The sequence below is a fragment of the Microchirus variegatus genome (genome assembly GCF_963457635.1).
Source record: "Microchirus variegatus genome assembly, chromosome: 10".
Lineage (NCBI taxonomy): Eukaryota > Metazoa > Chordata > Actinopteri > Pleuronectiformes > Soleidae > Microchirus > Microchirus variegatus.
In genome coordinates, this window is record NC_139811.1 from 8,705,826 (window position 1) to 8,732,617 (window position 26,792).

Genomic DNA, 26,792 nt, shown 5'->3' on the forward strand with positions numbered 1-26,792 from the left:
GATCCATGAATGAACTAAACAATTAGGGGGTAGAGAGAGAAGGGGAACAGAGAGAGGGACAGGGAAACTGGAAGACAAATAAATAAAAACTGAGAAAAAGAAACAGAGAGAGAGAGAGAGAGAGAGAGAGACACTCCTCGTTTTAATTCTCTTATCATTTACAAATGTTCGTAATTGCATCTCTGTTACAGCAAAGGACACAGCGCTGCCAAGCCAAACGGCGCATTACATTAATAAGAGGACAGGACCGCAGTGATTACTACAACAATAGGTGCTATTGTAAGGACATTAATTGGGAATATAAATGCAGGCACATTCATGTTCAATCCACTGGAATAAAACCCTCAGAAGGACACGATGGTGAGTGGAAGAGCAAAAATGAATGAATGAATGACTATTTTTCCGGTATACGTAGAGTAAACAGAAAATACAAGGGGAACATGTTTCTGAGGCAAGGACATTCATTATCGTGATGAATTCACCCGTGCTTCAATTAAAGTTTTTAACTGAGACGCACAAACACACAATTCCATACTATGTGCAGCAGAAGTCCGACTAAGCGTATACATGCAGGAGTAATCGGACTATGAATTGCATTATCCCAATTTGTTAGTCCGACTAAGACCAGCTCGATACGAGTTGGACTAACGTGTTTACATGACTACAAGAAAACCAAATTATTGTCTTCTTAATCTGACTCAAAGTGAGTGCATCCTGTTTGCATGTGGGAGCCACTATGGGCCAATTCCAATTCTAACCCTCAATCTTAACCCTCAAGCTCAACCCTTAATCTTAACTGGCCCTCAAAACCAAGTGTTGAGGGCGCATTTTTGAGATCGAGGGTTAAGCAAGGAATTGGAATTCACCCTCTGTCCTCTTGCCTCCACACATTTGTGTCGGTACATGTGTGTTCACTGTGGACCTCGTTTGGCATCTCTTCCATTATTATGCAATATTTATGCATTAATTAGGCAGAGTTTGTCTCCAGATATACTTAAGAAAACACATAGTGTGTATTATGTGGGCGTGTGCATGCCTGTGCCTTGTGTGTTTCCACATGTATGCGATTGCTCGTCACTGTAGTTCCCCTCGGGTCATTAGAGTTTGCTGCTTTTCCTTTTTCTCATTAATTGCCGACAATCGTACACTCAAATCCCACGAACAAGTGAATGTTATCTCTCTCCTGATCTACAGCAGCAGCAGCAAAAGCATCAGCATCCCCCCCATCATACAGATAAGCTCGTTGTTCGCATTGTGTCGCAGCTTCGGGGCGATCGGCAACAACTGCAGCTATTTGCAACCATAACAAAAGCCATACCTTCTAGACAAGCTGGGGAAAAAAATGGCTAATCATGTCTCGATAATATGAGCATTAGCCAAAGCTTTAGATCATCATGATTACTCGAGCACTACTTACGAAAGACGGTGGCTATAACCGCGAGGAAACCAACTATTTGCCAGTTTCACCATTAAAAACGTCATGGTTATAAAACCTTAAGGCAGTGTGTCTGATCCCACTCTCTGAGTCGTACAGTGAGGAAAAAGGAAGATTCAACAAATGACAAGTGTGTGCAGGCAGAAATGTCTGGTGCACCAGCTTGAAGTGCCATGAAGCAGCAAGGTCAGTTCAGTGGAACCTTGGACAACATTCAACCGTAGTAGGTGGTTGTTGCTGCAGAACTTTGTTTATGAGAGCATTTTGGATACTGAAAGAATTATCAGGAAAACACTGTAACCGCTAAGGGACCAAGCATCATCAAATTTATCGCAACAGCTTCAAGATCACGATCCAGCTGCACTCGATCAAGTGAAGGTAAGGGGCGCATTCATACCTGTATTTCATTACAATTCAGGGAGCCGTATGTTACAATGTTTGCACTTAACCTTGGTTCATTTTTACACTGCAGTCTGGACTCGACATGGCCTACGTGCTTGTAAACGGTGATGTGATTGGTCAGAATCTTGTGGGTAGATTTGCCTGGCTGGTGATATTCTGTACCCTGTTCAGTATATGAACATTTCCAATTTGGTTAAAAACAACATGGTTCTCAACAACCCCCCAAAACGGATCTTTTAGCACATTATCTTTCAAGTGAAAAACAGTAGCAGAGTGAGGCAAAGGATAAGTGCAGGAGGACCATATGTCTGCTGTACTAGCTTAAAGCGCCATGAGGCAAGAAGATCAGTTAAACAAAACTATGGACTGCACAGCATAGTAATTGGCAGGGTTAGGGTTAGAGAGGGTTAACCAAGTTTGTTGCCACCGGACATTAAATTGCAGCTACATGGATACATTAGCTAAACAATTGACAAAAGCTGCTCCATGAGTGTTTACATGCATGTTAAAAGTCCGATTTGAGTCTGATTAAGACGACAATAATTCGGTTTCTTGTCGTCATGTGAACACTTTAGTCCGACTAAAATCGAGCCATCTTAGTCGGACTAATAAACCTGGATAATGCGATTTATAGTCCGATTACTCCTGCATGTATACGCTTAGTCGGACTTCTGCTGCACATGCAACTCAGCAACCACAACAGCCATGCTCCATCAATTTTGTATCACAATTAACACGTACAACAAGGTCCATCTCACCGTTTGCTCGGCAAGTTGTCAGATTGCCTGTCTTAGTCAGACTATGGCCTTAACTCGATTAAACTGTGCATGTAAATGTACTGAGTGAGCTGGTGTACGATAGTGAGTCAAATATAAATATTTTAGAGTTGCTTGTTGTTATTTTCTTCAGTACGATGTAAACCAACAGCAACAAAGCAGGAAAAGGAACCCTGAATGGAACGCTTTCCACAAAACGACATGTAATCCACTCTGGGGATAACGCAACATCATTTATAATTAAAGACGCTCATGTGAATTTATTGTGGCTTGTTGGAAAAAAAAACGACCGCATTAAAAATGTTAAACTGTGAAATCGTGGCTTTTCCCTCAGACAACAATCGTACCGTCAAAATCTGTAATCGCTGCGTTTCTAATAACGACACACAAATTTGACACGAACACACACAGATGTTCAACAACACACACACACAGGCCCTTAAACTGTTGGATGCTTTCCCTCTCTCTCTCTCTATTCTCCGTCACCTCCTCCTCCTTTATCACATTCCATCCTTCACAGATGTGGCCACAGCTGTGCTCTATCCATCTCCCCCCCCCCCCCCCCACTTCTTGATTCGTCTACCATTGAGGCTGAGATTTCCTGAGCAAAGAGGCAGCCTCCCAAGCCTTTTTTTCTTCATGTAACACTGGCTCCACTGGATGGATGGCGTTCCACCTGCTGCTGCAAACACACGCTCTATGTCACTCTGCCTTCCCGTCTCTCTCCTCCCTTCCTCAGTCATGCAGCCATGCACTGAGTGCACTCATCCTCTTACTTACTGTCCAGCCCTCCCTCACTGATCTTATTCATTGATACAGATGTGGGGCGCCCTTTGACTGCATCCATCTCTCTTCTCCTCCACTGACTTCTTCTTCTTCATTCCTTGTTGCCAGAGCAGCCTGGCTTCCTCTTCCTGCTCCTTCATCTATTTAATTCTCTTGAATGTCAGGTTAATACACGTTTCCGCTGCACTAGCGCTAACTACAGCACATACAGTAGCTCCCTTCTCACTGAGGTAGAGCTAGTCCTACTCTTCATGGCTGAATTGCTCAATCCTCAGGGGGGAATTGCTTTAAAGGGGGACATATTATACAAAATCAACTTTTCAATTATCTTAATACTTATATTTGGGACTCTGGAGGCCCTATGTGTAGGCAAAGTGTGAAAAAAGATGACTCTGTCATGTTTTTGTGGTCCACCTCAGTCTAAGTACAGGAGATAAAACACGCGCTGTTGACTTCCGTACTCATTGCTACGTCACAATGTGCTAAATTCCTGGAATTGTTGTCTCGTGGAGGTCCGCTTTGTATCTAAAAAACACGAGAGTGCAGGCGAGGGCAATAATATCCGGAAGAGCGGAAGTCGGCAAAGTGTTCTATTCTTGCAGCACAGAGTTCCACACAAACTTTTATTTTATTTTATTTATATATGACGACAATGTGCAGGCTAGAATTGGCAAATTGCTTTTCCAAATACTAACTGCTGTTAGCTGTTGGAGCCTCAGTGACTACGCTGACGTAGTTTCCTGTGTCTCATTTGCATTTAAAGAGACAGACACTCAAAAGCGAGCGTTCTGAACAGGGCTGTTTTGTTCAGGGTGATTGAACTGCTGTGGTGCTTCATCCTTAAGGTATTTTGACCAAAGCATGTCACAGATATGTTCATTAGGACACCAGGGAACTAGGTTAACTAGGGGAACAATAATATCCGGAGGAGCGGAAGTCCGCAAAGTGTTCTATTCTTACAGCACAGAGTTCCACACAAACTTCTTTATTTATCTATGATGACAATGTGAAGGCTAGAGTCGGCAAATTGCTTTTTCAAATGCTAACTGCTGTTTGCTGCCGGAACCTCAGTGACTACGCTGACGTAGTTTCCTGTGTCTCATTTGCATTTAAAGAGACAGGCGCTCAAAAGAGAGCGTTCTGAACAGGGCTGTTTTGTCAGGGTGATTGAACTGCTGTGGTGCTTCATCCTTATGGTATTTTGACCAAAGCATGTCACAGACATGTTCATTAGGACACCAGGGAACTAGGTTAACTTGTAGAAATAGGGTTCTTCTTACAGATATGAGAAGGCTCAATGCTGATCAAGAGACAGGTATGTTGCAAAGGTCCGTCGTCTTGGTTGATGACACTGGCCTGGATGGGGGACATCATCTCCCACTGGGTTTCAATATTGTGTTGTTTTTTCCCCCCCCGACACAAACACCAAGTAGAATTACTTGGGCATGCATATGTGAAAAGAAAAGAAAAAATGTCCTTTTGACTGTGATTCAACCTGACACTTCACACAGCACTTCAGTGGTCCACACTACAGGGTGCATTTTATGGAACACATCGAAGATGCTTTCCCCATTCTGCGGTAAATATCAAAATGCTGGTATTCTCTCTGCCTTCTGCGTCACTCCCTGTTCTCTTCCATCCTTGATGTGTAATTAAATAGGAGGGGGACATTTTGCCAACTGTAATTGCAGCAGTCGCTCTTTTCAGTCTCGATGGGTGCACGCTTTTGTGTGTGTTTGTGTGTGTGTGATAGAGCGAGGGCTTAAGATAAGCACCTCATATTTCAAACCCTATTTCCTGTATCTCTGTAAGTCCATTTCCTTTGGACGCTCACTCAAAGAGAGAGAAAAAGAAACACCACAGTTATTCTTTTAGCTTTATAATATAAACTTTTATTCTATCTTTCATGACCCGTCTTGATCTCCTCTCTCTTCCACACCCTCCTGCTTCAGTTTCTCTCTACATTACAGTCTTTCCTAGGACTAAACTTGGCCAAACTGTCCTGTACCATCATCCGTGCATCACCTGTCCACACGCCTCAGCCTGAACAACCACCTGATCTTGCCAAAACCTCTATCAAACAGTTCCCACATCTCTTTCTCAACATACTTTCACTTAAAGTAGAATTTCTTTTACCCAATCTCATTGTCCCCATCTCCCTCCCTCCCTCCCCCCATGTCCCTCCTCTCTTCCTCTGATCTTTCTCTATCGTATTCTCACCACTCCATTGTCTCAGCCCATTAAGCAGACACAAATCCATTAGGAGACTGAGCCTTAGCCGCAGCTCGGTGCTCGCTCTCCTGGGCCCCCGGTACAGCCAGGAGAGAGCTCTCAGGAGAGGCAGGCTCGGGCCTGTGGCCTGGGAAAATCCATTTAAACCTCTGCCACAAAACACTGCTCTTTCCCGCTGTCTGGTGCAGTTAGGGCACATGGGCTTAACGAATGATACTGTCTCTGCACACACAACAAATGCACAGTCCCATTCATTCTTTAATAATCCACCCTCCTCCGTTTCCCTCCTCCACTCACATTATTGCATCTACAAACATGCATTTCCACAGGTTGTCAAACCTCCCATGCATACAGTGTTTTAAGGGACTTATATTATACCCTATTTCTACAAGTGAACCTAGTTCCCTGGTGTCCTAATGAACATGTCTGTGACATGCTTTGGTCAAAATACCTTAAGGATGAAGCACCACAGCAGTTCAATCACCCTGAACAAAACAGCCCTGTTCAGAACGCTCGCTTTTGAGCGCCTGTCTCTTTAAATGCAAATGAGACACAGGAAACTACATCAGTGTAGTCACTGAGGCTCCGGCAGCTAACAGCAGTTAGCATTTGGAAAAGACTCTAGCCGGCACATTGCCGTAATATATAAAATGTAAATCCTCTGAGGCTGGAAGTTTGTGTAGAACTCTGTGCTGCACTGTGCAGCCAAGAATAGAAGACTTCGCAGACTTCCACTCTTCCACATACAATTGCGCTCACCTGCACTTGCGTTTTTTAGGGACAAAGCGGAGCTCCGCGAGACAACAATTCCATGAATTTGCACAATGTGACGTCACATTGCATGCGGAAGTCATCGCACATTGCATCTCCTGTACATAGACTGAGGCGGACCACAAAAAACATGACTGAGTCATCTTTATAGGGCCTCCAGAGTACCAAATATAAGTATTAAAATGGTTAAAAAGTTGATTTTGCATCATATCTTATTACAGTGCTGGGATAGAGAGAAATGAATATGTAAGAAAATGGTGCAGGATGCAGTATATATGAGCACTGCTCTGTAAGAAAAGGTGTGTTAAAAGAACACAGAGGAGGAGCTTCTTCAGTGGTGTCACTGCAACTCATGTCTCTCTTGGTACAAAGACCTGTAGACAACAGAGGGTGAGGCTCAGTAGACAAATGGGAGGACATCGGCTCAGGAACGGGGACAGCTGAGAAGTCTAAGACAATATGAGGTCCTGAATCAAACACAGTAAGGTGCAACTGGTGTAAGTGTTCTAGATTTCCAGACAGCTGGATTTGTATGTGTGTGTGTGTGTGTGTGTGTGTGTGTGTGTGTGTGTGTGTGTGTGTGTGTGTGTGTGTGTGTGTGTGTGTGTGTGTGTGTGTGTGTGTGTGTGTGTGTGTGTGTGTGTGTGTGTGTGTTCTTGTACTTGCGGCATACTGAGGACCAGTGAGGGTTTTTAACCAACAAAGTGAGGTCATTTTTACGGAGTGAGGACATTTTGGCCGGTCCTCACTTTGTTTTCAATGAAATCACTTCCTTAGGTTGCTATAACATTCTATACTCAATTTGTCAAAAAAAACAACTCACTTTTTGGACGATATAGTATAGTATGATTTTTTTGTCAAATTTTGGATCAAAAATTTTGGGTCAAATTTTTTTCAACTTTTGGACGACATAGTACATATGACGTTTTTGACAAATTTTGGACCAAAAATTTTTGGTCAAATTTTTTTCAAATTTTGTAAACAGTATAGTATGACGTTTTTGTCAAATTTTGGACACAAAATTTTGGGTCAAATCTTGGACCAAAAATTTTGGACCAAAAATTTTTGACCAAAAAGTTTGGACCAAAAAATTTGGACCAAAAAATTTGGACCAGAAAATTTAGACCAAAAAATTTGGACCAAAAAAGTTGGACCAAAAATTTGGACCAAAAATTTGGGTCACATTTTTTTTTTCAAATTTTGGACGACATAGTATTTTTTTCAAATTTTGGACCAAAAATTACAAATAAATAAATAAATAAAAGTTTTCCTGCCCTTTTTGCTCTGGGGCTCCACCTGCCGACATTTTATGGTACTGCAACCAGTAGTTCTTGGTAGATGTCATTCATGAAGTAGATATTTGTAATTGTGTTGATTTGTAAAGTGGAAATGCTGGTCCTCACTTTGTCAGCGAACCAGTCCTCAGTATGCAGCAAGTACAAGAATGTGTGTGTGTGTGTGTGTGTGTGTGTGTGTGTGAAGCACCAAATGAATGACTTGATTTTGTGGAATAGGGTCCAAGTCCAGATCCCAGGCAGACTCAGATAAAGCAGCAGCAGATTGCTTTATCTCATTAGGCAAGGCCAAGAAAATCTAGCTCTCTATTCTGGTGCAATCTCCAGGTTATCCTGTCTTTTGCATCAGCACAGTTGGCTTTTTTTTTTTTTCTCTCCTTTCAATTCAGACACCTCCAGCTTATTCTGTCTGTCTTTGTCTGTCTGCTGGTTTAATAGTGATGCAGCATGACAGTCAGATGGAGTGGAGAAATACATCGTCGTCGCCACAGAATATATAAAAATTGATGTCGCCTTCCAGTTTGCCAGTTGAAGCTAAGCAGGAAGTGAGAATACGCTGAAGAGCAATGAATCCAACATTTATTGATGGTAAAATAACTCAATTTGAACGGCGCGGTGTCTTAGAAAATGAGCTAATGATCTGAATCACAACGTTTAGATCTTCGTCAATAAAGCACGTGTTTCAGTTATGTAAATTATGTTCCTGTTTAGAGGAATAACATGTGCTATTGTGATTGACAGATGCTATTTCCAGTTACATAACCTCAGTACGGCACCGGCCAAATCACAACTCTCAAGGCTCTTAAAAAAAATGAAAGTTCTGATTCTTTTCAGGCGTGACGTGACTACCTGTTGCCACTTAATGCCTTGTGGTTTGGGCAGAGTTTATATAAGGACACTGGAGGAGAGAGTATTTGAAGGTCGCGAAGCACTTCTACAGCACATTTTCTCACTCAAGTGGATCTCAGCCTGTAACACTCACTGTTTTGGGAGGGGGGGTGGGGGCTGTAAGTGTGAAAAACAGATGTGCTAAATCCATCCAAAGTAACAAGTTAGCAACTGTTATTTAGTAAATTTTAAACAAAAACGGACACAGAAACTGATTAAAATCATTTGTTATTATAAATAACTCAGTGAACGGTGTCATAATCTATCCGTGACATGATTTCACAACAGTGACAGCAACACAGCTATGACTCTGACAGCCAAATGCAGCCAATGGAAATGGAATCCAGCAGAGATTTAAGGTCAGAACCACAACAGTGTTATATCATCCACCACAGGAGCGACTGAGAGAAGGTCTGCGGTCAAAAATGTTCAAATGTTCAACTGTTCAATCAACTTTTTAAGCATCAAATTAAATGTTTTATGTAGTGCTGGGCATGTTCACGCCATGGCAGTTAACCGCCTTTAACGGCGTTGGCGTTAAAGCACGTTACGTGCCGCAGTAACGGAGTCCAGGCACCGTAAACCAGTTAGCTCGGTTAGCTGCGTTAGCTACTTTAGCGCGCCTACAGTCGAACTGAAGCGGTCTGTTTATTAAACAAAAAGGAGCAGCGCTACAAATAACCAGCGTACCTGTGTACTGCGTATGTGTGCCTCTGTTTTTAAAGTTTAGTGTTACTTTAGAGACTTTAGCAGTAGAGGTCAGTGAGACATCTCTGCTAACCGACGATGTCCAACCACTTTTTAGCTAGCTTTTAGCTAGGTTTTTTAGGGTAGCTTTTTGATTTGAATACTCAAACCGCTGTTAACACACTCATTTGTACTGTTTTGTTTAAATGTGAGCAAGGAGTACATTTGAGAACAAAAGGCTTTGTGGAACCTACCTTGGCAGCCATGATCATGGAGGAGCCCCCACGCACTCCTAAAATTGGAATATGTGTCTGGGCTGAAATGAAGTCCAGGATCTGGGCGATGGCCTCCTGGTCAGTGTCGTCCCCAAACACCACGCCCTGCAGCCAGTGTTCAGTCATTAGGTCACATATGCTCTTGATGATGCTTTTAGGGTCCGTCTCGTTCATGGTCAGCAGCTCCACGTTGGGCGCCATGTGGAGAAAGTCCTCTTTCTCCCGGGCCCCGGCCAGAGCCATTTCGCTAGAGTTGCCCACCAGGACGACAGCGATGCTGAGGCCTCGCAGGATGTTGGGCAGCGCCATGTGGTGCGGAGGAGGTTGCGGGATGGGGATGTAGTGACCGCCGCCGCCGCCACCACCGCCGCCGCCTCCCCCCCCACCTTTCTCTCTCCGTGATTGGCAGGCGGGGGGCAGGTGGAGAAGGCAAAGGAGCAGGAGCAGAAGAGACAGGCAGGAGGAAATGCTGGTGCGGCAGTGAAGTGACAGAAGCGGAGGTGGAGGTGGATGTCGGGCTTGTGCTGGCCTCTCTTGTCCCTGGGCGATGGAGGACGCATAGGCGGAGGCCCCAGCATGGCCGCGTGGTGGGGAGGGTCTGCTGCAGCTGCAGGCAGGCATGGTGGAGGAGTGAGAGGGTAATACCTGTCGACATAGAGGGTTAGGATAAAGAGGTTAGGAGGAACAGAAGGAGATGACAATATGACAGATAACTAGGGAAGAAGATAAGAGGTTAAAACTGTATCACACTTTGAAAAGTCTGTTATATAGAGCTGAAACAATTAATCGATCGATTATTAATATTAATTAACCGGTGTGAAGCTTTTTTCATTATCAAAACAAGATTTATGGTTGTTTTAGCTTCTTGTGAATATTTTCTTTGTTTCTTTGCTCAACATAAAGAAATCATTAAAACTGAATTATTTGGACAATACAAGACATTTGAGAACGTCGTCATTTCCGGGTTTGACAAACACCGATCAACGTTTTTTAACTTTTTCCGACATTTTTTGGACCAAACGATTAATCGAGAAAATAATGGACAGATTAATGGATTAAGAGAATAATCATCAGTAGCAGCACTAATTTCCCTGAGGGAATCATCCCAAATCAAGTCTAAGACAAATGGAGGCAGCAGCAACTTTGCGCTAGTAAAGCAAAACGACTGCAAACAGATTAGCGTATGACTGAAAACACACAAAACTTTTCAGAAGTGAAGTCTACTGCTCAAAAACAAACAGTTGTTTAGCAGTTTGACAGAAAGACGCCTCTTGCCTCCTCCACCCACCCCTGCACTGCCGCTGTACGAGACAGACAACGATAAAATTCACCCAAAAGTTACACACTGCAGCTTTAACACAGCACCATGTAATATTGATTAAACACAGCGCCGAGTTGCTGAGAGGGCGAGTACATGCATCATATGAATCAGTGTATATCAATGTCTGTCCACAGAAATGGGCCAAGAAATGAAGATATGGGGGAAAAAAGAAGAGGGAAAGCGAGTGGAAAATGAGGTTTCACAGAGGGATGAAAGGCGAGGTCACAGTTGACACATATAAATAGAGCATAAACACACACAGGGATACATGGTATGATGGCTTATGGTTTGTGTGTATATTCTCACATCGATCAATAATTGATGTCCAATCTTCTGAAGCAGCATTATGGCATATATTATAGAGGATATAAACTCTCCCTCCAGATGAGTCTCTGGATTCTTGACAAGGGAGGAAGGGAGTGAAGTGGGAGCAACGATCTAAGCAAAGTGATATAGGAACGAGAACACAGATGGAGGAGAACGAGGGCTTCATGCAAACTTCAGCCGATTGACAAACTGTCTGGAGCGAGATGAGTGACACGGCAACCTCAGACGCAGACAAACGGACTGACGCCAAAACTGATAACGCTGACAGAGGAGGCACCCGGAGCGATTTGCAAAGACTTTGATATGATACCTGCTCTCAACCCCTGTTGGCCTAGTTTAGCACTCAGACTTGTTTGCTGTCCATCCCTCCATCCTTCCACCTGCCGCCCACACAATACTTGACTCCACCTCTCCCTCTATTCTGTGCTTTATTTATAGAGCTTTTCATCAATGGAGATGGGGGGGCCGAGAGGCAGGTGGGCCGCTGAAAAAGGTGAAAAGAACGAGGGAGAGGGGACACTGTCACTGACTGATACTGACCGATACTGACTAATACTGACACTGACCAAGACTGATACTGATACTGACACTGACCGATACTGACTGATACCGACCGATACTGACTGACACCGACCATACTGACACTGACCGATACTGACGGATACCGATTCCGACTGATACTGACACTGACGGATACTGACACTGACTGATACAGATTGATATTGACACTGACCGATACTGACTGATACTGACCGATACTGACTAATACTGACTGATACTGACACTGACCGATACTGGCTGATACTGAGTTATACCGATACTGACTGATACTGATTGATATTGACACTGACCAATACTGACACTGACTAATACTGACTGATACTGACACTGACCAATACTGACTGATACTGACCTATACTGACTAATACTGACTGATACAGACACTGAATGATACTGACACTGACCAATACTGACCAATACTGACCAATACTGACTGATACTGACACTGACCGATACTGACTAATACTGACTGATACCGATACTGACTGATACTGACACTGACTGATACTGATACTGACTAATACTGAATGATACTGACACTGACTGATACTGACTGATAGATACCGATACTGACCGATACTGAGTGATACCGATACTGACTAATATTGACACTGACTGATACTGATTGATATTGACACTGACCAATGCTGACTGATACAGACACTGATCGATATTGACTGATACGATACTGACTGGTACTGACAAATACTGAAACTAACACTGGCTGATACTGATTCCCATCCCTTGTTATTCCCAGCAGGCATAGTTAGCAGTGGGTGGCGGCGTGTGCGCTAGAAGACGGAAGCAAGGTGGGACACCACTGGACACAAAAGCAGAAGCTCTGTCGTCCTGTGCATATTCACTGTGTTTACATCTGTGTGAAGGATGTGTGTGTGTGTTCTCTGTGAGCGTATTAGCATATAGTTGATAGCATAAACTTGGTGTGGGAGTGCGTTCTGTGGGAATAGACGTTCACTTAGGTTTGTGGGCAGAGATGCCCGGGATGGCGGGGGTGTCGTTGCTCATGAATTTGTTGTGCGGTGTATTGTGCGTGCATCTCATGTACATGACTATGCCTATAACGCGTCAGATGGAACATACAAAGAAGAACAAAAACCGCTAAAACAATAAGCGCCCGTTGAAGCTGACAGCTAATGAGACAGGAAGTGACAGAGAGAGAAAGAAGAAGCACGGAGGACATTGAGAGAGGGATAAAGGGACGTACGCAGAGATGACAGAACAACTTCTTTAGGGAAAACTAATTGCTGGAGGTTCGTCAGCGCTAATTACAGGTCCCTGTGTTAATAGTCAATTGCACACCACTCTCCAGGAAGGATGGAGCTGTGGGTGGGAGGGAGGGAGGGGTAAGAGGCATTAGGAGACAGAAAACGAAGGAGGGGGGAGTGGTAGGAAACTAGAAGACAGAGGACCTCAGTGAGATTTAAGCCAGATAAAACAAAGTGAAAGAAAGATGGCGAAAGGAATGATGGGAGGATGGAGAAATGCAAGAAATGGTGATAGAAAAAGAGAAGAAGAAAGACAGAGAAGAGAGAAGTCACAGAGTGAGACACAGACAGCGAAAAAGATGCCCTCTTTGAATCCAGACTCCTCTGGTAGCACTCTGTTTCCATGGCAACAATTAAAATAGGCCTACATGCTCACACTGTTGATGGACACAGAGATACACACACACACACACACTCATTCAACTTACACCGCACACACACCTATACTTGTCAGGACATGGGATGGGATTTAATCCGAATTAGCGACAACCTCGAGTAATCTTCAGAAATTAACATCAGTGCAGTGTATCTTTAAAACTACTACGCTGTTGACAAATACAGTCGTGCCGATGCATTTACCGCGGAGACATAACAAGCACTTTTGAAAACATCATGTAACTGTACAGCAAATACTTTGCTCCCATAAAGAAGAAATAAAACCGCTCACATTTTTACAGACTGTGCTTAGTGAAGCACTTCAGGCTTTTGGATAGTATTGAATTTTAAACTATTGTTGTTTTTTATTTTGATATCCAATTCAGTGATTTTGACCAGTATCAGACCAATACCAAGTAGTGCATTGGCTCATCCCTAGTACGACTGAGTACAAATTTTTTTGTTTTCCTAAACTGTGGCTAACACGAGCGAGGTTGTGACATTAATGGCCTCATTTCTCCCCTTCAGCCCAGCCCCTCACATCTCACCCACCATTTGCTCTATTAGCCACATCAACGCACACAGCAGCCGTATCAGTTACACACGGGTGGAGCGCAGATCGGCCTCTGTACCAGCCAAAGACCCCGCAGCTCTGCAAACTCACTCTTCTGTTTTCTCCTGTTTTGTACCGAGAAAAGTTTCCCTGAAACCACAATGCAATAACATTACAGCTTTTACAAATACAACATCGAGTATTTCCATGAGTGCTGGGCACTAGGTTAACGCATGACGCGTTTCCATGACGACTGGCCGGGAAAAAGACGCGCATGGCGCCATGTTTACGTACAGTCGAACTGGAGCGGTTTGTTTATTAAAGCTAAAACAAATAATACAAATAACCAGCGTACCTGTGTACTGCGTATGTTCCTCTGTTTTTAAAGTTTAGCGTTACTTTAGAGCAGGGGTCTCAAACTCAAATGACCTGAGGGGGCCAATGCCGATCTATTGTGGTCAAGAGGGGGCCGGCCTAGAGAACAAAAAGTGGGGGAAAAAAAAAACAACTGTTCACAATATTGCATCATGATATCACATGTATTCTTAATAATACTATTTATGATGCAAAATTAATGTATAAATATCAAAAACAGGCATTTATTTTAAATATACATAAATAATATTGCAACCAGGAGCCGTTTCAGCCACTGCCATTTGTGGCTTGGGCCCTAACAAGCATATTTATATACTGTATGTAATTGAATATTGTATATGATACATTTAATAATGTGATAATTACGTCTTATTATTACTGTTATATAAAAAACATTGCTAGCAAACATATATTATATTCTATCGCCTCGCTGGCAGCTGTGCCTCAGCTACACACTGTGTTTAAAAGACGCTGAGGTCATGGGCCAAGTATTCATTATAACATTATATTAAGTGGGGGGCCGCATGTAATCGATTGGGGGGGCCGCATGTGGCCTCCGGGCCGACCAGTTTGAGACCCCTGCTTTAGAGACTCATTTTAACAATCCGGAGTCACGTTAACATGACATCACGCGTGTTTTTTTCCGGTCAGTCGTCATGGAAACGCGCCGTGCGTCAACGTTGAAACGTGCCCAGCATTAACTTCCATATATCTATTTTAAAAACTGGACAAATAAAAACGCAGGGGAATTAATGTTGGTTGATCATTTTTGTTTTTAAAAAATATTCAATCTTTGGGACAAAGTCTAGATGTTCTTCATATTTAGATGATGTAATACGCTTTAGTGTGTAGACGAGAGCTAGATAATTAATTAATTTGAATCAGGTTTATCAGTCGTAAATGAATAAGCAACCATGTTCCAGCTTCATGAATTTAGATTTTCTTCTAATTGTACTTTTATTCATTCACACAGGAAACAATTCACATATGATTCCATTACGTTACATATTATAATATTAGATATTCTCTTTTGTTGCTGAACACAGTGTGGGGGAAAGTTGACAGGGCCGGGGGGGGGGGGATATGAGGCATGACACGGCTCTGTTAATTGGCTCACCTCTTCTTTCTCTTTTTTTTTTGTCAGCTATAAATCACACAATTATAAACGAGCGAAAGGGGCACTTAACCGAATCTTTGCATAAGTCAAATGCAGATCAACTATTAGAAGGCAGGTCATAATGTGCACACACACAGAGGTGATTCTAGAGTCTGTAGGGGCCCTAAGCAAAAATTCCCAGGGGGCCCTTCCAACCAGTGTTCATCACCATTATGTTACAAATAATCTGACACCAACGAAAAATGTATGAGTTCAAAATATATATATATTTTTTAAATGAATGAAATAACATGTAAAAACCTTGTGATTAAAAAGTATGTGAAAATATAAATGTAAAGAACAATAAAATACTGTAAATAGCTTTTAAAAAAATATATAAAATTAGCAAAAAAATAAATTACACTGTAAAGAACCCACATTAAAAAACAATATAAATATAAAGAACAATAAAATACTGTAAATAACTGAAAAAATACATATATAAACTGAGTAAAAAATATATGCATTACACTGTAAATAATCCTCTTCATTTTCCAACTTGCAGAACGATAACTTCACACAGGTTAAAGTGAGGTGGGGCCCCTTTAGGGAGGTTTCCTACTGAGATGTCATTGCAAATCACCCATTGTTGTTTAAGGGGGGACGGGGAGGCGACTGGTCACTGCACAAGCTGTGCCTCTACGCACGCACACACACACACACAATCCAGGTAAAATTGGCCTCTCAGTCAATCAAAATCACAACACATTCTGCTCTCAGAGTAATAAATCCACAGAGGACAGGAAACATTATTGCCCGGAATGGTTTGTGTGGTTGATGAAGTTAGTTTGGAAGGTTGTACAGCTGTAGCAGTGCCTCTCTCTCTCTCTCTCTCTCTCTCCCTAATGCATTTTTAGAGGCGACATTTGTGTTCTGTTCGCACAAACATGTAACCTTTTTGCTAAACTACGACGACAACGACGACGAGACGCCTTTGATTTGAAATTGATTCAAATGGCAGACGTGGGGGCGCGGCGCGATATTAAAAAATTTTTTTTTAAAAATCAGTCTGTGGTAGCATTTTGAGAGGGCGGGCCCCCCTCCTCTACCCCTGGGAAACGTGACCGAATGTGGCCAACGCCGCGGGGGTCACTGCGCCGCACACTGATGAGCGGAGAGGAATCAGCCGGACGCTGGAGCCAAACTGCGGCCAAACCCTTTACGCTACGTGAGAATATGAAAGCAACGCAGCTCTAATGTGAGAAGTCATTATAAAGTGCTCTGATAAATATTCATGCAGCCTGTCTGTGCAGCCTGCTGTGGAGGTGGAAGGTGGTGTGAGTGTGACTGTATGTATGCATGTGTGTGTGTGTGTGTGTGTTTGGACCCGTGTGTCTGTACATGATGTTCTGAAGCAACCACTCACCAGCCCCCTCACCAACGCTTCGCAATCACATTTGCTGAAGACGCAGCAGCGATGGACTGTCAGAGCGCTGTCTGTTTCCCACAAAGAGGGGGCACTAGAGCGACCGTACGCTCTCTTTATATCTTACAGTTTAATTTTTTTTTTTTTTTCTCCTCTCCTCTGTTGAGTCACTTCTTACAACGCTCGCTCTAAACTCTCCCACTTATCTTACTCTCTTCTCATTATACAGCGAGTGTCAATTTGGTCGACGGTCGTTATATTTGCATGAAAACTGGAGGACAATCAGGCAATTTTTCACATTCATGGCCTGGTTTGATATTTAGAAAAGACAGCGGAAGATGGCGCGGGAAGACAATCGCTCTATATCGCTCTCTCTCTCTCTCTGGGTGACTTCAAAGCGTCTATGGTGCGTTCACATTATCTTAACCCGCTCAAGTCAGGCGTGATGCTGCTGCTGCTGCTGCTGCTGCTGCTGCTGCTGCTGCTGCTGCTGCTGCTGCTGCTGCTGCACGAGGCTCATTTCTCCTTTTAATTGAAACAAGAATGTCACAATGAGGCGCTCACAGTCGCACAAGTTTGAAAGATTGCCTGTTACATCAAACCCACACACACACCATAGAAGCCACTTATGAATATAAGAGAAAGGGCCAAAGATGTTGTGAAGTTGTTTGGTTTTGTTTAACACTCTGCTTTTTCTTTCTTTTTGACGGTGAACTAAACCCACAGGTGACGTCATACAGCAGTGAGTGAGGGTCACTGATCACATAAGAACTGAGGAGCAGAATACAAGTGACCTCAGATACAACAGGTGTTTATTTAGAGAGTATTTGTTGGGCTCTTTCTCTTCCTGAGGTGTGACATTTACGGAAGAGGATTAGGACCAAACAGGAAGAAAATATTTGAGTTCTGACTTTATTCTGACTTCAAACTCAAAACTCTGACTTTATTCTCGGAATTCTGACTTTAAACTCAGAATTCTGACTTTATTGTCAGAATTCTGACTGTCCTCAGAATTCTTAGTTTATTCTTAGAATTCTGACTTCAAATTCAAAATTCTGACTTTTCTCAGAATTCTTACTTTATTCTTAGAATTCTGACTTTATTCTTAGAATACTGACTTCAGAAAATTCTGACTTCAAACACAGTATTCAAACTATTCTCAGAACGCTGACTTCAAACTCAAAATTCTGACTTTAAAATTCCGAATTCTGACTTTATTCTTAGAATTCCAACTTCAAACTCAAAATTCCGACTGAACTCAAAAATCTGACTTTATTCTCAGAATTCTGACTTTAAAAACTCAGATTTCTGACTTTATTCTCAGAATTCTGACTTCAAACCCAGAATTCAAAGAATTTAAAGTCAGAACTCAAATATTTGTTCCCTGTGGCCCTAATCCTCTTCCGTGGAAATGGCTGCTGTTTAAAAAAAAAAAAAAACATTTAAATTGCATCAGGGCAGATTGAGTCAGAAATGTCCTTATGTTCATGTTCTTAAATATAGGACAGTTTACATTAAATCAAAGTTCTGCTTGAGCAGAAAATTAGTATGTGGACTTTGAGTGGTGGATGTTTGTTATATATGGAATAATTATGGCAGGAGAAAGTGACAGGGGGGCAAAGTCACTGCCTGTGCATAAGGTCTATGATTACGCCCCTGCACAAATTTTCCTCTTTATTTATAAGCTGTGCATTCGTGACTGTACGCGCGCGCGCGTGTGTGTGTGTGTGTGTGTGTGTGTGTGTGTGTGTGTGTGTGTGTGTGTGTGTGTGTGTGTGTGTGTGTGTGTGTGTGTGTGTGTGTGTGTGTTTGTGTGTGTGTGTGTGTGTGTGTGTGTGTGTATGTGTGTGTGTGTGTGTGTGTGTGTGTGACGTCCTCCACAGCTCTATGGCTCTACAGCTTTGTCCATGCCTCAGGTCCAGGCTGCATCCATCATGAACATGCAGAGTCACAGGGGAGACGACTTAAATCCCTCTCTACTCATATGAACTTCACATTCAGACTTTTTAGTGCATGCTGATACTGAGAGCGAACCTCATGTCTGTCTGTCTGTCTGTCTGTCTGTCTGTCTGTCTGTCTGTCTGTCTGTCTGTCTGTCTGTATCTCCTCCAGCTGCTGCATCTCCAGTGAGTGAGTCCTGGTCAAACACTCATCAGTATTATCCACTGGTCAATACTTTATTTTCCAATTCAGTCTAGCAGATGAACTAAATGCTCTCCGGGCATCATGTGGAACAAATTATTGATTTAAAAACTCATTTTTAAATTAAAGCAACTTTTTTAAAAACATTAATATATTTTGTCATGTTATACAAATGGCCTTTTCGTAGTTTTACGTACAGTTAGTTTTACGTACAGCTAATTATCAACCATCATGTGATCAAAAATCCGTTTCTCCAACGCGGCAGGAATCCTGCAGCGTACGACACCTTGTGACTGAGGTTTAAAACCGTGAATCTTTCAACTAAAATAGGCCAAAAATGTATACAGTTTGTGCCAAAATGAGAATCTTCATTTCAGGTTTTCCTTATTACAAGAAAACCTGCCTTTAAAGGACAAGGCGATCACAGCTTTCACTTAATAGAGAAACAGAAACTATAGTTGGATCAATCCCTGTGTCATTTGTTCATGAGATTTTCAAAATAAAATAATAAATGTTATTATTATTTTGCAAATAATACTTTTTAAAAATATTTTAAAAAATAAAATAATAATTGTTATTATTTTGCAAATAATTTTTAGGAAGATGACGGCGTTCCATGTCCTCCATGGAAGACCAGAAGTGTAATGTCTGAGTTTCACTGAACATTATTTATGCTAGTAAAGTTCTTCTGGTACGATCATGCTGGAAGTGGAGGAGCAAAATGATGAAATGACTTCTTCTCCTGCAAGAAGGAGATAGCAAAGATGGAAGTCTAAACATGTGATGTCCCTCCAGAACTGGTGCAAGCCAAGTGGAGACAAACTTCAAAAAGGTTTGAATCCTGGTTCGACCAAGAGTGTGTGGAGTTTTCCATAACCAAAGACAATTTTGGATCAGTTTAACCTAACTACATTCACTATGATCCTCATTGAGCGACTGCCAGTGAGCCCTTAACTCACTTTGACTAACTCACAGTGAGCAGACAGTGTTGCAGGGTGAAGCACTTTCATTTCTTGAGCAGCAGCAGCAGCAGCAGCAGCAGCAGAAGCTGTTGAACAGGTAAAACCAGCCTGCAGCTGTTCCATGTGCCGTCCCTGCAGTAGAGGGAGTCCGACACGAGGATAACGCACGGTCAGCTCGTTCATCCACACACCGGTCTCAAGCCAAAGGTGGAGTGAGTCCGTTTGTGTCTGTACTGTCTTTGCATTTGTCATAAACTCTCTTCCATCTACCATCAGATAGACGTTTTTTTTGTTTTTTTTTACATATCAAGTCTCCTCCTATAGACAGAAAGACACTTAAACACTTCAGATTGACAAATGTGTTTTGACAACGCTCAAGGAGATAAGCACTTGGTCTCCAGGATCTCTCCGAGGGACACGTTTCTATTTACACCTACTCCGCCTCGCGGAACAGACGCTTAATCTTCCCCCATGATTTGTGGCTTTGTCACCAAAATCCCTCTCTCCTTCTCCTCCATCCTTCCCATTCTTTCTCCTTTCTTAACTTGCTTCATTTCATCTGCTCGGCTTTGTCTCTCCTCGGCTGCATTCAGTCCATGAGTTGCAGTGAAGGACAGGACGTGTTGAAGTGCGTGCAGATTTGCAGCAGACTGAAAGTTAAAGGAAGTGCATCGACTAACCTCCTCTGCCAATAACGGAGCTCTAATCACTTTGAATGTGTTTTATTGTCAGCTTTTCACAGATTAGAGCTGCAATAATCTGTCCTCCTCCATCAATCACATTCTTAGGTGTTATTTTTGGCACCAGGATTCGGCCTCTTCAGATTAGTAGAGTTGTTTTTGTTTTTCCGTGCGGGAACGAGTGTTCGTGTGAGAAACAACAGACAGGTATCGTCACCAACCACTTCACCGTGAGGGGGGTGGGGAGGGGGGAATTAATGTCAAGTGAATGTGGTGCAGGTTCGGTTTCTCAGAAGAGGAGACTCAAATACAGTGCTCGAAATCAGCATCTCGTGGATACGCTACGGATAAATCGAAAAAACCTGATCCCTGAAATATGCTTAGGCGAGAACATGTCCTAATCCCGTACTGTACTGTGTCTGCTACATCTGCCGATACAATGCACACACACCACTGACACTGGGGAGAGGACAAGGATGAAACATGAAAAGTCCGTGTACAGAAACACTAAACCCATCCTGTTAATTTTAAAAGACCTTGTTCCTATTATTTTACGACTAATCCCTCCAAAGAAAACGTGTGTACACCTATCTGCCCTCGCAAAAGCCTAGAAATCCTAATCGTCAACTATTTTGATCATCGATTCATCGCTTTGAAGCTTTTTTTCATGATTAAAACAAGATTTCTGATCGTTTTAGCTTCTTAAATGTGAATATTTTCTTTGTTTCGTTGCTCCGCATAACATAGAACTCATTCAAAACTGAATCTTTTTGGTTTGTGGACAAAACAAGACATTCGAGAACATCATCATTTCCAGGTTTGACAAACACTGATCGTCGTTTTTTAACATTTTTGGACATTTTATGGACCAAAACGATTAATGGATTACGAAAATAATCGTTAGCCGCAGTTCTATAATTCGCCTATAATCTCGTATTCTTCCTTCTTCAGGTAACACACTGTAGGAACACCATCTCCTCACTCACCCCTGAGGCTGAATACTGACTGATGACTTTCATTTTCAGTTACTAATTTTACACATTTCAATTAACTCCACGTATTTTTTTTGCATAGGACCCGCTATGATTAGAAGCCACGCATGGATGGATTTTTACAACCCAAGCCTTAATATTGCTATTTTCACCGGCTCTAATAGATGAGGTAACGTCAGTCTCCTGCATTATTTTGTGCTCTCTTTTTTGTTTTTTTTGCACCATCATCAGAATTTTCTTGCAGACGTAAGGTTGTCATGGTTGTCTTTCTCACAGTCTTCCCGGCTGCTGCTGCTGCTGTGCCGAGCACCTTCACCACTTCAGGACCATGATGATGAGACTCCCTACAGGGATAATGACATCTAAGAGCGTCTCTCCAGCGGACGCCCCCCCCGGATTTAATCCCACCAAAAATGCTCTGGCTGAGAGAGGCGCAGCGCATCCTTAGAAGAACAGCAGCACCACGTGACATACAGACGCGGACAGACGGACAGATTTGCCAGTTCAACAGACAGCAGCCTCTGAGAAACACAAAGAGGCAGTTAGTCAGTCTGACCAGCTCACCAGCAGACATCCGGCAAGAATACGAGCCGACAGGAACAAAACACTGCCACAGGTGATCACTTAAGCATTGTGGGTGCGCAGTGCTGTGAGTATAACTGGTCTCCACAGAGCCAAGACAGCTTCTCTTATGTGAGAGCAGTATGACTGTACGTCGACTGCACACACACAGTACAGTGTGAACTAAATGTACCTGTGATGCAAGCATGTGGGATTTATACCAACTTCTGAATAAAAGCAGAACATATTATGCAAAATCAACTTTTTAATCATTTTAATACTTATATTTGGGACTCTGGAGGCCCTATGAGTCGGCAGCGTGTGAAAGTCTGGGTCCGCCTCAGTCTAAGTCCAGGAGATAAAACACACAATGTTGACTTGCGCATGCATTGATAAATTCCTGGAATTGTTGAGCTCCGCTTTGTCGCGAGAGTGCAGGCGAGGGCAATAGAATCCGTAAGAGCGGAAGTCGGCGAAGTGTTCTATTCTTGGCTGCACAGTGCAGCACAGAGTTCTACACAACCGTCCATCCTCAAAGGATTTACATTTTATATATGACGGCAATGTGCCGGCTAGAGTCGGCAAATGATGGCTTTTCCAAATGCTAAATGCTGTTAGCTGCCGGAGCCTCAGTGACTACGCTGACGTAGTTTCCTGTGTCTCATTTGCATTTAAAGAGAAAGGCGCTCAAAAGCGAGCGTTCTGAACAGGGCTGTTTTGGCAGGGTGATTGAACTGCTGTGGTGCTTCATCCTTATGGTATTTGGACCAAAGCATGTCACAGACATGTTCATTAGGACACTAGGTTAACTTAGAAATAGGGTATAATATAAGATATGTCTCCTTTAAGGAATCAGTTGGTAAAGATATTGTTCTGTTGCCTGTCCCTGACCATAAGAGGTCAGCACGAGGGGTCTGCGGCACATTAGCAACCTTGTTCTCGTTGCAGACAATGTGTCGCACAACAGTATCTCTGTGGATCAAACACTGAGGGCGTTTTCACACCAGAGCCGTTTGGTCTGCTTTAAATGGTCCAGAGTTCCACTTCGTTTGGGCAGGTGTGAAAGCTCCTCCGAATTCTGATCCACCTGGAAAAGTGGGTCTCGGTATGTCCGGTTGATTTACGGACATATATGTGATCTGAAATCGTTTAAATCCTCACTTGTCTCATGTACAAAGCAACAATGCTGGATCTCTCGCTGCCTCACCTGCTGCTCATACTGGGCAGCTTCTTGGGCTCATTTCGGGCAAGCAGCTGTTGTAGCTGCGTGACGTTGTCCACTTACCGCTTACAAAAGTGCAGTGTGAAAGCAAACCAAAACTAAATGAAGGTGTGAAAATGTTCTGCATTCCCCCGTCCAATCTAACCAATGTCCCCCAGACTATCCTGGTGTGAAAGTGCCCTTAGTGAAGGGAGTGCTTTAAGGGCAGTCACGATTCTTCCCCGAGTCACAAAGTTTCAGATGCTCGTCAATGGTGAAATATAATTGAACTAGAAAAGCACTCGGAGAGCACAGAACTCCGCCAAGGCAGTTCAGCATGCTTATTCTGTCTCTACACTCTTAGAAATAAGGGTTCCAAAAGTGTCCTTCTACAAGGGCTGAGGTTCTACCTGGAACCATTTGGCAGTGAACAAGCTTCACATAGGACCTTTTTTCAATATCTGGTGTGACCATTGCATTTATATATTTGTTCAGTGTTTTTCATCACTTTACCATTAAATGCTCCTCAGAATATTCGTTGGTGAAATGTTGACAGATACAACTTGCTTCTCAAATGGCTCAGTGACGCACCAAACAGCAAACTGCTTACTTCTAATTATTCATGGATGCAAATAAAACCAAATGGTGGCACTGATTACTGGTAGGGAGCATAAATGATTATCTGACTACAGCTCAGGCCAGCAGACCTCTCCACAGCCTTTCTGCAACCTGTCGCCATGACAACTGGGAGACTCGCTCCAGTATCTTCAATTAACAACCCATTATCATTCATGAGTTTGTTTGTGCAAAGCTGTAAGATTAAAATCCAGTTAGCCCTTTCTCCTTGCACTCGTGCGCTGATATAATGTGAAGTAAAGCCGAGGCGGCAGCAGGATAGCAGCGGCTCCGCGACCATCTCCGCCGCTGCCTCCATGCTCCATTTGACTAACTCCTGCTCCGCTGAGGCCGGGCTCATCCCGCCATTTCCCTAGGACAGTGTCAATTGTTGCTCTCAAAGGTCTGAAATTAGGAAGCGCATGCCTTGAAAGAGATGAGTTACATTTCTATAGCGCTTTTCTATACACCCAAAGCGCATACAAATTACCCATTACCCATGAACACATTCTCACTGGTGGCGGTATGCTACGTCTGTAGCAACAGCTTGTCTGGAGCAGACTGACGGAAGCGTGGCTGCCAATGTGCGCCAAACTGGCTCTTCCGACCACCACCATGATCATTCATACACATAGACAAACAACCACTCAACCCTCACTCTCTCCTATTGTCAATTTACTTAATCCCCATATTGCAGACTATAGCAGAATATAGCTACTGTTCAATGGGACTACTGCATACCTAGCTTATTAGTGTTAGGCCGTTTCTGGTTTAGCTAGCAGCTTCAGTACCATACTCAAATTTCTATCCATCCATCCATCCATCCATCTTCTACCGCTTTATCCTCCACATGGCGGCCATAGGACAATAGGCGCCGGTACACCCTGGACAGATCGCCAGTCCATCGCGGGGACACATATAGAGACAAACAATCATTCACTCACACCTACGGTCAATTTAGAGCGTTTAATTTGCCTAATCCCCATATTGCATGTTTTTGGACTGTGGGAAGAAGCCGGAGAGTCCGGAGAAAACCCACGCACACATGGGGAGAACCTGCAAGCTACACGCGGAAAGGCCCTTGCTCCAACTGGGTCTTGAACCCGAAGTATTATTGCTGTACTCAAATTCTTTGAGCTGGCTGAGGATAAATTCTGTCTCTTTATCAGTCCTAAAACTGATTTTCTTGCTTTTGTTTTGAGAAGAATGGACTGTGGATCATGTGTAGAGCTCCCAGGTTTGAGTACGACTCAAAGCATACAAGTGATGATAATAATAATAATAATAATAATAATAGTTAGTCCAACTTCAATTTAGTGCCATTTCAATCAGACTAACATGTAATCTAAAAGTCTGATTATAGTGGGACTAACACAAAGTACTGACTGTTCTGCACATTCATATTATTCAGGCGCTAATTTCATTCACCACTCTTTCATCAGTGAACAAAAGCTTTCCTTTTGTTCCCATCATAACACCGACTGCTCTCTCGTGCCTGCTTTGATACGATCGTCCAACACAACAACAACATATTTCACTTGTTACGACACAATTACAGGAGTGCTAGTGTGTATTAAACTGGGCTCAGTGGCCTTGCAGTGGGTTAGTGGAGTGCTTTGTGTCCTCGTGGCCTTTTTTGTGTGATATAATAGTGTTGACCCCAGTGGCGCCAGGCCCTCATTTTAGAGTTATTATATTTATGCAACCACTAAGCTTGTCAACTATTTCACACAGTGCTGTCAACCTTTAGGATCTATGCACGGCCAAGGCCTGCAGAGGACAATCTTAATTTCGGGTGAAAAATTAAGCGGCGGGCGACAAGAGAGAGAGAGGGAGTAAAAGTCAGAGAGGGAGAAGGAGTGAGTCCTGTATATTTTATTCAGTGGCAGCAGTGAACAATTCATAATCACGGCAGACTGATTCACAGTTTTAATTAAAAAGTAGCCTTATAGCGCCGGTGGTAACATCTTGATTTATGGAGACACAACTTCAGGGCCCCCATCCACCACAGAGAGTGAGTCCACCAAGGGGGAGGAAGGAGGAAGGCCACGGATAGAAGCAGAGGGGGAGCTCAAACCCATGAGGAGAGGAAGTGTCATGTTCCTCTCACACCAAGGTGGTTGGCACTGGGGGCGTATAACTCAAATGTGTCAAAGTGTGTGCATGACAAGCATATGTGCAGAAACTTCTCGCCCTCTGTGATACAGAGGGACAGTGACTGTATTTTGGTTAACTATAATATTAGTGGGGAAAAAAGGTGATAAATAGGTGGTGGTATGGATTTCGGCTGGAGAATAAAAAACCTTTTGGAAAACAGCCAGTACTGCAAATTTAACCAAGGCTGACGAAATTTGTGTTGGTCCAACAAAAATAATGTTAAGTTTGGGTCAGACACTTCATTTAAATCAACAACATAACAGATAAAAAGAGATATTTGAAGTAATAAGAAATCAGTGAGTGATTGAGTCGGTACGTTTACATTACACAGTTTAATCCAGCTAAGGCCGTAGTCCTACTAAGACAGGCAATCGAGCAACTTAAAGAGTAAGAAACACCCCTTTCACATTTGTCTGTTGAAGGGGTCTGCCCCTCCAGGCCGTGCTTTCACACGCCTTTGTCAACTGCAGGTATTCTGCAGGATGTTGTAGTTAGGTGCAAGTTGAGTCTAGACATCCTAATTTGAAAACACAAAATGACATGGTATCTTGTATTAGGAAAGAAAGAAATTGAATTTGCCATTACAAGACCAAGGATGAAATTTTGGTGCAGAAT

General features: G+C 42.9%; 1 protein-coding gene across 1 annotated transcript in view; it reads right to left on the reverse strand.

Annotated features, from left to right (window-relative positions):
* Nucleotides 1–26,792, reverse strand: part of grin2ba (glutamate receptor, ionotropic, N-methyl D-aspartate 2B-a) — a gene marked incomplete at both ends in the record, with an annotated part of 137,483 nt that overhangs the window by 100,883 nt on the left and 9,808 nt on the right. The window contains one exon of the mRNA XM_083897085.1: nucleotides 9,527–10,192. Within this exon, the coding sequence (XP_083753211.1) occupies nucleotides 9,527–10,192 (666 nt within the window). The remainder of the gene's footprint in view (nucleotides 1–9,526; nucleotides 10,193–26,792) is intronic.